This window comes from Chelon labrosus (assembly GCF_963514085.1).
Source record: "Chelon labrosus genome assembly, chromosome: 10".
Lineage (NCBI taxonomy): Eukaryota > Metazoa > Chordata > Actinopteri > Mugiliformes > Mugilidae > Chelon > Chelon labrosus.
In genome coordinates, this window is record NC_140360.1 from 29,979,725 (window position 1) to 29,994,251 (window position 14,527).

At 42.6% G+C, this 14,527-nt stretch overlaps 1 protein-coding gene across 1 annotated transcript; it reads right to left on the minus strand.

The window, feature by feature from the left end:
* Window positions 1-11,723: 11,723 nt before the first annotated feature.
* Window positions 11,724-14,053, minus strand: LOC311494970 (uncharacterized protein; the record flags this gene model as incomplete). Its single annotated transcript, XM_084554250.1, has 2 exons — window positions 12,691-14,053; window positions 11,724-12,608 (listed from the first exon to the last, which is right to left on the minus strand). Exons 1-2 carry the CDS (start codon window positions 12,820-12,822, stop codon window positions 11,724-11,726), a joined length of 1,017 nt encoding a protein of 338 aa, XP_084410376.1. The 5' UTR covers window positions 12,823-14,053.
* Between the last annotated feature and the right edge of the window lie 474 nt (window positions 14,054-14,527).

The following is a 14,527-nucleotide window of genomic DNA, read 5'->3' on the forward strand; positions in this document are numbered from 1 at the left end:
GAGGATCCTCTCGAAGCACTTCATGATGATTGAGGTCAGAGCGACAGGACGGTTATCACTGAAGGTTGCGTGCGTACAAAAACGTTACGTACGTACTCACTCACGGAAAAGTTCAGATGTATCAAGAGTGAAATGTCCGGGAACTTGTACGTCCCTACGCCAACGCCATGGCTGGTGTACGCTGGCTTCTACAGATATTGATCCTTTGGCGACAGTTAGACAGTGATGCCGGGAAACTGTCATAAAGGTGAAAACTATTAGTCCGACTGATCGTGACTGTGCCAGTCGACCCTGAGCAGAGTCATGCCAGCCGTGTGGGACGGAATTATCCGCATGTCAGTCAGGTATATCAGATTCCCATACAATGCATCTGAACAGGTCAACATTAAAGCGCTATCACATGATGAATTTGTAAATGTCAACAGGAAACATTTTAATTCGATCAATATACAGATCATATGTGATGTGCAAATGCAATTAACCAACATTATGGCGTGTGGAGGACAACGTGCCAAAGAGTACATTTTTGTGCATCCACTCCAATTCGCTTTCTGTGAAGTTCTTCTTTTTTCCGGTCTTACTCATTCTTATGTTTTCATTTTCTGATGGTGCAGAGAGGGGAATCTCGGGCGCAGGGTCAATTTAGATATAATTTGCATATTCAACAATATCAAAACAGCCACGAGAAGTCGCCTGTCCAAGGCAAAAGTCCAGAAACTCATGACAATAGCCTCTGCAGCAATTCCACTTACTGCATTTCATCTAGTGTGCATTTCATGCGCAAGCGGGCACACAATTCAAGTCCATGCGGACCAGGAGGAAGGTGTGAGACTGTGCGTTTAGGCCACAGCAGGTGAACAGTTCATGTTTTTAGTTATATCGTTTGGTGCAGATTCTCTGTTCAGCTTGTTTGAAATAAATGTTAATTAAAAATGAATGGAAATGAAATGCTATTGAATATGTCATTATTATCATTTTAAAAAAATTAAAGTGACGGGTAAAAATAGATTATGACGGGATTTTTATGACCCTGTCAGTCAAAATGACGGACAACGAAAAAGTCTAGCGCAACCTCTGGTTGACATGGACAAACTGGAATCTGTCAGACAGATAAGATTCAAACCAGTCTAGTGCAGTTCCTTTAATCTTGATCTCACTTTCAAGTCTCTGTAGTAAAATATTATGATCAAGAGTATCAAATCCAAGTATAGAGACAAGTCCACTGTCTGAAGCCACGAGGAGATCATTGGTAACTTTAACCAGAGCCATTTCTGTACTGTGACGAACTCTAAAACCTGACTGAAACTTCTTGTTTTCTTCTCTTAATAATGAATAATATACTGTTCTAATATTACGGAGAGCTTTTTTATAAGTTGTTAAACTATCTTTCCAGGCTATGTGAGCTTCTTCAAAATTAGTAGAATGCCAAATTCTTTCTAGCTTTCGGACTGCCTGCTTTGAAAGCGCAACTGAATTATACCAGGGCGCAAGCCTCCTCCGATTCATGACCGTCTTTTTTAGAGGGGCAACTAAGTTTAGAGTTGTACTAAGCGATGCTGCAGTGTCATCAACAAAATAATCTATTCGTGTAAGAGTTAAATTGTGGTTGCTGTCGTCCACATTATTGGCACATGGCACTGAGGTAAATAAAGAATGAATTAACTCCTTATATCTAGTTACAGCATCATCAGATTAACATATACTGTAATGAAATATCTTTCCAATTCCTGTATTATCCATTATTGTAAATTCAAAAGTTATGAGGAAAAGATCGGACTAAAGAGGGTTATGAGTTAATACTGTTAAACCTTCAGTTTCTATGCCGTATGTTAGTGCAAGATCTAAGGTGTGATTAAAACAGTGAGTTGATCCGTTTACATTCTGAGAAAAGCCAACTGAATCTAATAATGGTGTAATGAAGAGCTAAGGCTGTCACTGACGACATCAAAGTGGATGTTAAAGTCACCTACTATAATGACTTTATCTGTTCTTAGTACTAAATCACATAAAAACTGGTCTCGTCACATGTAGCTAACCTTTTCATGGATTATGTTTCATTTAAGTTTTTGTTTCCTCAAATTTGGATTTTCCTGCCATGTCTGCAGCACTTTTAGTTTTGTTTAACTTTGTGACAAGGGTGTCGTCACAGGCCTGGGACAGCTAGTGATGGCCCTCTGACACCCGAGGCTCCGACACATACGCGGTAGCTCATGAAGCAATTGTGTCGAACCACTGTGCCGAGGCGTGGTTCGGTCACGTGACTAGTGACGTTTGAAGCACTTGAGTGACGTTCGAAGCAGTTCAAGTGCTTCAGCGGCAAACGAATCACCTGAGGGCTTCGGTTTGTCATATGAATCACCTGGTGGGATCGAGTGTGTTCAGGGATATCCTATCCCTATTTAGTGATGCTCATTTGAATGTTTCTTTGCAGAGTAGGTTGGTTCGTTGCTGTAGTTGGAGTTAGTTGCGTATTTTGTGGAGATGTATCGTAAGATTCAGAGAGAAATAAATAGTTACATAGTTAGATAACACTAGATTGATTGATAGACAGACATAGTTAGATAGATAGATAGATAGATAGACAGAGAGAGAGAGATACAGATAAGATATAGACATATAGTCAGAAGTGCGTGTATAGTTTTGGTTAGGACAAATCACGTGTTTTGTGACGTATGAACCATTTCACTGCTTCATTCAAAAACCCTGTCACTGGTTTGGTTGTCTCGGCTCTTCGGGAGAGATGAGTTGAGTCTTCGAAGCAAATAATAGGCGCGTTCGACTTGATGCAGATCTGTCTGAGTCTGACTTGACGTGATGCATGCTGGGATGAACGCAATGCATGCTGGGATGGGCTGGTTAGAAATCCTGTCCGACTTGTGTCAGCCGGGGAGGGACTTACCACTACGTCACCATGTCACATGACCTTAAAATATCGCGGGAGTCTTCGCCTGCAGACAGATCTTGCAGTTGCTCTCCACGAACTGCACGACCGGAAACCCGCCCTCATGACGTCAGGTCTGTTAAGCTGGTCGCGCAACATCTTCAGCGTGGTGGAGAATAAGCGGAGCTTGACTCAGTCTTTTCTATTTAGCCTTCAGGCACATTTTATTAAGGCCAACACAGCAGGTTACATCTGCATTAGGAATGAACAGAGAAAGTATTTTTTCTTTTAACGACCGTTCTCGCGGTACCTCCCAGCAACCGTGAACTTAAAAATAACGTGGTGACATCACATCCACACGTACAACAGGTAAATGCATACAATGAGTAAGTGCGCCCTCTGCTGGCAACACTTAACACCCCCACTCGCACTTAGCTCAACTAAGTCACATGAAAATAAACCAACAAAAATAAAGTTCCTCATTTACCTGAATAACATGGACATACTTCTGCACTTCTACGTGCCAAACATGTCTCGTGCAAACTTCTTTAGTTTTAGCTTTGTAGCTGGCTTTGTCATTACATCAGCGACCATTTGCTCAGTGGGACAGTACTCCAAGATTACTTTCCCAGTATTCACTGCTTCCCTTATGAAATGGTACTTAATATCAATGTGTTTACATCTTTGCCTGTTTACTGGGTTTCTGGCTAATGCTATAGTACCTTGGTTGTCTTCGTACACCTTTGTTTGTGCATACTGGTAGCTGTCGATACCTTGAAGTAGTTGTTCCAAGTAACTGCATTCTTGTATGGCTGATGCTAAAGCCATGTATTCTGCCTCACAAGTAGATAATGCTACTGTGGGTTGTTTCCTTGTTTTCCATGAAATCAAAGAGCTTCCTTCACTTAGACTAACACAATACCCTGTTGTGCTACGTCTGTCAGTTACATCTGATGCCCAGTCAGCATCACTGTACACTCTTAATCCTGGTTTCTCAGTGTTATTTCCTTTGTAACACAACTCCTGTTCTGCTGTACCTTTAAGGTATCTGAACACATGTTTTACTGTGTTCCAGTGTTCCACTGTTGGTTCAGCAAAATGCTGAGATAGTTTACTGACCACAAAATTTATGTCGGGTCGAGTACATGTGGATAGGTAAATTAAACTTCCCACTGCTTCTCTGTACTTTCTCGGATCTTTCATTTTTTCAGCATCTGCTGTGTACTCAAGTTTTGGTTCACATGGGGTTTCTCTGGTTCTGCAATCTTGCATTTCAAATCTCTCTAGTATTTTATTTACATATCTCTTCTGTGACATTTTGACCTGACCTTCTGTTTGGTCAAAATCTATTCCCAGAAAATGTTTCAGTTTTCCTAAATCTTTCATTTGGAACCTCTCAGTAAGCATGCTTTTTACATTTTTTACTATACTCTCGTTACTGGCCGCTATGATTAGATCATCAACCCATATGATTAATATGACTTTTTCATTGTGTTTTTCTTTTGTGTACACGCAGTGATCCGCAGGATTCTGCACAAAACCGTTTTCACTCAGATATGTATGTAACACTGTATTCCAGTTGCGACCTGATTGCTTTAAGCCATAAAGTGATTTTTCTAACTTCCATACAAGTATTTCACCTGTTTCTGACTTTTTCTCATACCCTTCTGGTTGTTCAATATAGATCTCACGATCAATGGGTGCATGCAAATAGGCTGTCTTAACGTCCATTTGTTGTAACACCAGATTTTCTTGTGCTGCCTTTTGCATGACCACTCTCACACTCGACATATCAGCTGTAGGTGAGAATGTTTCCTCATAGTCGGTTCCTGGTTTTTGGCTGTAGCCTTTTGCCACAAATCTCGCCTTGTATTTGTCTGATCCATCAATGTCACTTTTGAGTGCATAGACCCATCGTCCCCCCACTGTCTGTTTGTCCGGTGGCAATTTGGTGAGGCTGAAAGTCTTGTTCTCCTCCAGGGATTGCATTTCTTCATCCATGGCATTTTTCCAGTGCCTTGACTTGGTTGACTCTATGGCGTCCTTATAGGTCTGAGGAATGTTGCATACTGCCCTGTAACATGAATCAACACATGTCTGCAGTTTGTCCTCTGCATCATTAGTCTCAAAATCCTGTAGGCGAACTGGTTTTCTCCTAGTTCGCGGTGGATTCCTTCGGATCACAGCCTCAGCGGCTTTGCCTGGCTGTGTGCATTCAGTCTGTTCGGGTTCAGTCACAGAAACATCACTTTGGACACCCTGACCTGATACATTTTCCACATTTTCATTTTTGTTATCTGCCCTGGGTTGTACAACTCTATCGTTATATTCTGTGTATGACTGGGATGTTTGAGTTTCTTTTTCTTTGGTTGTCTTGGTTGTGAACTTCACCAACCTGTGTTTCTGAACCTTCCCTGAGTCTGGATAGTAGACTAGGTAAGCAGGGCTGTTTTTATCATAGCCAACAAAAATACCTTCTTCGCATCTAGAGTCTAGCTTTCCTTTCTCTTGTTTGTATGCAAAACACTGTGACCCAAATTTCTGTAGCTTGGCTATATTTGGTTCTTTACCTGTGAACAGTTCATATGGCGTTCTCTTTGTGCGCCTACTGAAGCACCTGTTTCTCACATAAGCTGCTGTCTGCATAGCATAATTCCAAAGCTTGTTTGGTAACTGGCTTTCTAGCAGTAAGCATCTAGTCATATCATAGAGCGTTCGCCAACTTCTCTCTGCTGTTCCGTTTTGGTGTGGCGAATAAGGTGCTGATGTCTCATGCCTAATCTTGTTCTCAGTTAACAATGCTTGGAAGTCACGACTTGTAAACTCAGTACCGTTGTCTGAACGGATACACTTGACTTCACCATAAGGTGCTACGTCTGCTATGAACCTTTCTATGGCTTGTAGCGCATCACTTTTGGACTTTAGGAAGTAAACAAACATAGTGCCTGAGTAGTCGTCTGTGAAAGTCTGTGCATACTTGTGTCCTTCTATGCTCAGTGTTTGCATGGGGCCAGCTAAGTCAGTGTGAACAAGTTCCAAGGGTTTCTTAGCCTTTGTGTCTGGCTCCCTATTTCTTGTCTGGGTGAATTTGCCCTGTGTACACACTTCACATAACTGTGCTGGCTTAGCTGTATTCCCTTTTATCTCCATGCCTTTTACTACTGCTTGTAACTTTTGCACATCTTCATAGTTACAGTGACCCAATATTTCATGCCAAGTTTGTATATCATGACACCCTTTACATTTATCAACATTTTCTTCAACTGTTGGCAAGTAATACAAATTTCCACTCTCATGGAAGTCAAACCTGCTGCCATCTTTGGTGACCATGCGACTGTCCCCCCTCCTGAAGGTGACTGTCGCTCCTCCACTCGCAGCTCTTGCCACTGAGAAAATGTTTTGAGGGTATGAAGGTATGTAGAGTGCATCCCGTAGTTGTGCGCGGTGTGGCCGTCCAGCGTTGTCGAGCAGGCATACCATCGCCGTTCCCCTCTGCTGTGCCACTCCGCTGCACCTGGTCCCGTCAGCCAACTCCACAGAATGGGCTTTTGGTTGGAATGTGCTGTCAAAGCTTTTGAACTTGTTGATGTCATTAACAATGTGGGACGTCGCTCCTGCATCCACCATGATGCCTTTCACTCTTATGTTGTCTGGTAATGTCTCATTTTCAGTGTACTTGGCCTTAAAGAGGTGGTCATGGTCGTCATTTTGTTCCTCCATGACTTTTCTGGCATTGTCTTGTCCTCCCTTTTTCTTGCATAGGGATTCTTTGTGTGTATTACTTTTACAGTGATTACACCACACTTTGCGATAACATTTTCTTGCCTTGTGGCCTTGAACTCCACACTTGTAACATATCACCTTGGCATCTTCATCTTTTCTGTTGCTAGTGGGTGTCTTATTTGAGTTACGACCTTGTTTTACATGCATCTTCATCACATTATCCGTAGACTCTGCCTTGTTCATTTTCTCTGTCTCTTCATAGATCCGTAGTCTCCTTTTAAAGTCTGTAAATGTGACGGTATCTTCATTTTGTGTCACATGTACGGCTAGTGGCTTGAAGGAGTCTGGTAGCCCGTTTAGCGTCATGGCTACGGTCAGTCCGTCGCTCAAAGTTTCGCCGGCGTCTCTCAGCGCTGCAATGGTGTTCTCTGCTCTTATTAAATAATTAGTGACGCTCTCATCGTCCGTCATGCGTAGCTTAGTTAACGATGTGTATAGGTTTATTATCCGTGGCTTGCTTTTGCCAGAATAATGCTCTTTCAGTATCCTCAGAGCCTTCCTGCCATCATCTGCGGCCTCATGTCTGATAAGTGATAGGCTTTTGTCATCTATCAGTCTTATTAGCTCAGCGTAGCAGTCAGCATTTTTTCGTGCATCTTCTGCTAGTTGCTCTGCTCTAGCACCGGGGGCAGGCTCATTCAAGATAGTCTCTTTTAGGTTCAGTGTGTGTAAGTTGCCTAGGAATCTTGTCTCCCAAAGGTCATACTTATCTTCTGTGCCGTCGAACAAAAGCTGTAGTGTCCAGGCTCCTGCGGCTCTGTTAGCCATCGTGATACGTGTGAGCTAGCTACCTATACTTTTTAAGCTACGCTAACCTAACGCTCGCCGATCTCCAAACCGATTGACTGGGCCCATAACCTGTTAAGCTGGTCGCGCAACATCTTCAGCGTGGTGGAGAATAAGCGGAGCTTGACTCAGTCTTTTCTATTTAGCCTTCAGGCACATTTTATTAAGGCCAACACAGCAGGTTACATCTGCATTAGGAATGAACAGAGAAAGTATTTTTTTTTTTAACGACCGTTCTCGCGGTACCTCCCAGCAACCGTGAACTTAAAAATAACGTGGTGACATCACATCCACACGTACAACAGGTAAATGCATACAATGAGTAAGTGCGCCCTCTGCTGGCAACACTTAACAAGGTCAAAGACGTGATTGGGCAGTTTGGGAGGAATCTCCTCATGACAATTTTGACGTTTTTCGCTTCCTTATGTTGGAATATGCGAAAATGAACAGAAATCGAAGGGATACCTTCTGTGATTTCTGCAACAATGGTAGGCTGGCCTACTGAAAACGCTGTACATCTGACTGCAGTTCAATGCAGAGTTCATTTCTTCGATTAAACAGTAAAAAGGCATTTTTAACATGTTGGTAACAGTAGAATAAGCGGGATACTGGACTTCACTCCATTAGACTATCCGAAAATAAACGCATCACGAGGTTGAATATCCTGGGCTATTGGCTCAACTGTCAGCACGCTCGCCTCCCGATCCGAGGTACTGCTGTTTCGCGGGTTGGAGACTGAATCACGCTGGTTAAATTCTAAGGTTTCGCGTCGGGTCGTTTTACCATCTAGAACGCGTGCATTAAATTTGTAGAACCGAATGGCGTGTCGTCCATTATACCTTACTTATATCGTAGTACTGCTTCTTCACTATCATCCTAAATTGGTTTAGTGGGTAAATAGATTTTTGGGGTTCTTCTTCACACCTGTCTGTCCAAAAATGAAAACAAATGGCATTTAATCTCCATCTCAATATCTTTCTGTGAATTCGTTTCATGGTTGAGTTACTCAACCATGAAACGAATTAGGGGGCGGCTGTGGCTCAGTAGGTAGAGCGGGTTGTCCACGAACCAGAGGGTTAGCGGTTCGATCCCCGGAATGTGCCACATGCCGAAGTGTCCTTGAGCAAGACACTGAACCCCCAGTTGCTCCCAGTGCGTGGCACTGGTGTGTGAATGTGTGTGTGCTTGTGTGAGCGAATGGGTGGATGTGTCTATGACTGTAAAGCGCTTTGAGTACCAATAGGTAGAAAAGCGCTATATAAAAGCAAGGCCATTTACCATTTACAGGTGCTAAACGACTCTGGGTGTAAAAGCAATTATTCAAATAAGTAGCCTAATCAGCAGTTCATTTTCGCCAAGATTGGAGACCAAAGCACTAAGCTACTTAATCCTTATTCAGTAGATTTGCTGCTATTCACAATCCTTTGCATACAGCATGCTTGATTATGTGTCATATATCCACATAAAGTGACAGGCTATAGCTTAGTTTCACTATTCATTCTTTATTGGGTCCCTGCTTCTTCTCCTCTCCCCTTTCCTATCCCTAAAGACTTGCTGAGCAGTAGGCAACACACAGCACTGTCCCATGCACTGTAGCCTACTTACATGCACTGTACCGTCTAGGCTACTCTGTTTTATGTTGTATGTTTTTAAATGTCTCTGGGATGCTTGGACTGGATAAATGGACTGTAATTTGTATTTTTGTTTTATTCCTTCATACACTCATACATTTAAAAACAACAACAGAAATAAGCCCCGTGGCTTTTGTGTTTATCCCTTTGACCGATAAGGACAATTTCATGTATTCATTTCTTTATTATAATACACATCCTTTGTATGGAAATATCAATAAAGAATTTTCCAACAATCAATTGGGATTTAGGTCATGAAGGTCATTTATTTGTTTGTGCAGTCATATACACATAATTAAACAATATTGTGTACAAATATGTATGGGAACACAAGAAAGGGTTCAAAATGATGAACAAAGGTGGCTGGAATATTCCATGATATCCCCATATCAGCACATCATTTTTTTTTTTTGGGGGGGGGATCATTAGGCCCAGCCTACTAATCTCATTAACCTAAATATTTAAAAACTTACCTGTGCCTGCAAACTTACTCATGCCTGCATTTAGAAAACAAACATTTATGGTATGACGATTATAAGATGAATACAAATACATTTCTATAATCACTTGCTGAAATTGATTACACCACAGGCATGCGGAATTTCCCAAACGCACACTACTTGCCGGTTGGTCAGGTATTTCTATTGGAACAGGTGTTCTGCGTTAGGCCGTTACTGTAAGACCTTTACATACGGCCAAAAAGCTGCCTCCCACTACTTTGACAACATGGAAACATTAAACATACAAGACAGCCAAGGGACTGTGACACTAAGGGTGTCCAAAGAAATAGGCGAAAGGCTCAAGACTGGTGAGTGAACAGCACAATTGGGGGAAGGGAAAAAGGGAATTTACTCAAACATTGATGACACTAATTCTTGGGATGATTATCTTCAGACAAAGAATTCCTGGCTTCAATAATGAAGCAGGTCAGAGAGTCAGCAACCATACAAGGTATCCAAGTTACACCATTTCAAGTGACTTATGTTATTCTTTATAAAGCCTAACTTATAACTCAGTCATACTCACCATGACACCATGACTGTTTTGTTTGAATTCTGACTGCAGGCCCACTACCACAAACCCCCACTGTGGTGAGGCAGGGGCCACCACCACAAACCCCCACCGTGGTGAGGCAGGGGCCACCATCATCAGGCCCCACCGTGGTGAGGCAGCAGCTGCCGCTCCCATATAGTCCTCCAGGGCCCAGCTCCACTCCACAGCTACCTCCTGTTGTCCGGCCACCACTCCCAGGTCCAAGCTCTGCTCCCAGTCAACCTGTATCCCTGAACCCAGCACCCATCCAGCCATCACCTTCTCACTCCCCACCAGGTATTGTATTGATAATAAAAATACAGTAAGTACATTCAAATACATGTTCAATCTTGACAAATGTACCTGTATTCATATATTCACAGACAAACACCGCACCAATCTGTTCCTCCTCTCACAAATGAAATCCCACCATTATCTGTACTGCACCAATAAAAATGGATTTTACAATAAAATCAAAAAACAAATGGAGGAAAAGGGATACAGGATGTCTGTGGAGCAGCTGCGAAAGAAAATTCACAACATGCTGTCCACATACAAGAGGGTGAAGGACCGATCCCGGGCAACAGGAGAGGAGAGAATTGCGTGGGAGTACTATGCAGTAAGAATAATGTGTTTTGGTTACCTTACCTCATTGAGAGTTAAAATTGTGTGTAAAACATTTCAATTTCACATACACACAAGCTATGAATGAGTCGTCATTTCAGCCGTACAACTTACCTTTCTGTCTGGTCTCACAGCACATGGATGACATTTTTGGAGGTTCAGGGGTTGAGAGTGCCCCGGAGGGCACCGTCATTTCCACTCCCTTATTCCCCAGCCAGCCAGATCCACCGCCTCGGCAGACCGGCTCCCAGCTGCCGACAAATCCTGCCTCTTCAGACCAGGCCACCAGCAACATCGGTCATACAGCCAGCCGAGCCTCCTCTCCTTTCTTGGAGACTTATGAAAGTCATGCTGAGAGGAGGACGGTTGCGCTCGAGTACCTTGTGCGCCCGGATCTGGAGAGATAGAGAAGACTGGAGGAGAAAAGGAGGAGAACCTTTGAGAAGAAAGTCCTTTCCAGCCTTGCAGATATATCCAACAGCCTAAAGAAAATTGTTGAAACTCAAAAGGAAATTGTGGAGGGACAGAAGGAAATTGTTTCTGCCCTTAAAGAATTTAAATAAAATAAAAAAAATGGCCGCATTTCTGGAGTTTTGTCGTCTTTGGGTATTCTACATTTTAACATGTGTATATGCAATTGCAGTGGTTGGTAAGTCACAGTCTAAACAATATGACTACACCTCTGGGGACCACTGTTACTCCGAGAGCCCCTGCTGATTTTGCCTGGTTTGTATTCTCCCAGTTACCATGAGCTGCCACGTGGAGGCACAGCAGGAGTCTTGATGATTGATAGGCACTGTAAATACAAGGTATTAAAGATGCTTTCCTGTTGTATTTGTAATTACAAGAGATGTGCCATCATATCACCCTGTGGTGTGTTTCCCACCAGCTCACAAAAAATGAAGGGGGGGGGGGGGGGGGGGTTGCAGATTGAATTTGTGATACCAGAATTTGTTGACAGAAAAAAAAGGTGGAGTTGGTGGAGTTCACATGTTATTGCAAATGGCATCCCTGTAAAGGGAAGCCTGCTGGTTGTGGTACTGTGGTGGATGATGGGCATGATCCATGGCCTCCATGTCTGGTTCATGAATGTCCTCGGGATTCAGGCAGATGTTGTTAAGAATACAGCATGCAGAGACCGCTGAACTTATGTGCTGAATTGTCTTAGTGTTTATATACCGGAGACGGCGGAACTTTGTTTTAAGCAGACCAAACGTGTGTTCAATGACAACACGTGCTCTGTTCAGCCTTCTATTAAATCTCCTCTGCCTAGCTGTAAGGTGCCCATTATCCCTGTAAGGGGTTATCAGTTGTGGCAAAAGCGGGTAGGCAGAGTCCCCCAACATATGCATACCCTCTTGTATGAGGGAATATGGATCTGCCTCCAGTGCTTGGGCAACTGTAGAAAGCCTGAAGGCCCTGGCATCATGCCAACTGCCAGGGTGGCCCACACTTATGTGGCAGAATCTCCTGCTACTGTCACAAAAACCAGTCAGGATAACAGAATAGAATTGCTTTCTGTTGTAATAGGCCATTGGGTTTTCCACGTGTGGCTTCCTGATGTGGATGTGGCACCCATCCACAGCACACACTGTGTTTGGGAACCCAACCCTGGCAAAGCCCAGCTCAGACCTTTGGAGGGCCTCCCCCACAGGCCAGCTAATGTGATGCCCCATGTGTTCATTCACTAGGGCACAGAAATTGTGCACATGACATGACAAAGTTGATTTATTGATATGAAATCTGTCTGAAACCCCCCTATAGGACTCTTCATTAGCAAGAGTCCACAGACAGGCCAGGACACTGTTGGTGATGGGAACCTTTGTCTGAAGTGTATTCTGGTAGAATGGTCCAAGAGTACAAATAACATCCTGGGTCGTAAACATGACATAAATAGTCATTAAAAACTTGTTCAAACTTGTATTAGTTCTAGCCTCCACATGACCTACTTACCTCCACTTGTGCTTTAGAAAGCCTGAAGTGAGAGCGAAACTCTTCCAGGCTATAAAGAGGGACAACCTCCTCCACATATCCCTGAATTTTTGGAACGATTCTGCAATCAATCAGATTTGGGACACATTGCATGTATTGATGAACTGCTGAACTGCTCACAATAAATGCACAATACTTTAACAAGTTTGTGTTGTATGTGTATGTCACATGAGAATATATAGCAAATATTGGAAAGAGCCTATAACTCGTAGATCAACTGTCATGAAGGACAGGATTAAATATCAAAGAAGCCTCATGGGCTACAGGCTGTCAGATAATCCCTCCCTGAAGGCCTGCCTTGGATCATTGTTTACAACAAAAAGTTTTGTTGACAATGCCGTTAATATGTGATTGGTTGTCTCACAAATGACTGTAAAAAAAAATAACTAATATGCTTCACAGATTATGCCCACTGGGTGTACATTTCTACATGTGACGTAATGGCTATGTTTTGAGAGTGTAATGCATTCTGATCAACATCACACATATGACATATTTGATAATTGATAATGCGCGATACAGCAGGTAAATGTAGCCTACTTATTCAATTTCATGACTGAACAACACCATTTGCACAGTTGGGTTATCCATAGGCCTACCTTACCAGTGTGTTTTGAAGTAAAAACAAAATAAAGCAGGACTGACTCTAGAGGGTGCTGTTGCCAACTCCGTGCAGAAAAGAACATGACAGCCTTACAAGAGGTAGAGTTAGAATCACAGAAATTACATAGGTCTATAACATAACATCACAAATAAAGCAGCATGTAAACCGTTTTTATCACCTTCGTTCTTCAAGGTTTTCTTGTTGTTGTAACACGGGTATAAATTCCGGTAACTCCAAAGCCTCTATTTCGTCGGCAACAACGAACGCAAACGCCGCGAGATCCGCCATTGTTTACACGAAGTTGACCGTGTCCGACTTGTCTGCAGCCGTTTTATGCTCCACCCCTACAGTCGGCCTAAGTTCACGTTGACGTAAGCAAGTCAGACTCAGACAGGCGCAGACAAGTCGAACGCGCCTAATGACTGAGTCAAGAGCGATTTGGTTTGACATTGTTGCATTCAGTACACATATTCTCTAACACTACTAAACCATGATACCAAGAGCAAAAGAAAATAGTTGATGTAAGCGCTGAAACATAAACATTAGTGAAAATTAGCGAACGTTCATAGAGTGTAGTAGTGACGTAACCAAAATGGTCCAAGGACAACAGCGCAGCACTAATGGGGCTAGTGGTATACTGTGAAATCACTGGTCTTACGTTAGTGAAGCAACGGTTCCATTCCCATTGGTTCTTTTTTTATTCATTTTATTGTTATATATATATAACTTTCTTATAATCAACTTTAAACCACATATCCATGTAATGTAGTCGAATAGGAATGTGCATGGCAAATCAAGTCCCATACAAGCATGAACCAGTAAGACACGTCTCCATTGCACTACATTTTATTGTCCACTAGATGCAAAAAAATAGAGCACTGTTTCACTGAAGCTTCGAGTAATGAACCTTTTTTTGAATCACGTGTCGAGGCTTCAACAAAGCCTCGATTGCCCATCACTAGGTGAAATAAAATAACACGCATCACCACATTTAGTTTTAGTTTAGTTTAGTTTATTTTATTTAGCAATTTACTTACATTTTTGTCATATTTATGTTTTCACCTGTTCTCACCAATGCTGATGTCTTTTCTCTGTCCCATGGATCAACCAGAACTATGGCTGAGGCCCAGTCATATATGATCAGAGATTGCTCTCAGGTGTGTTGGATGTGGAACTTACCAACTGAAAGTAGGT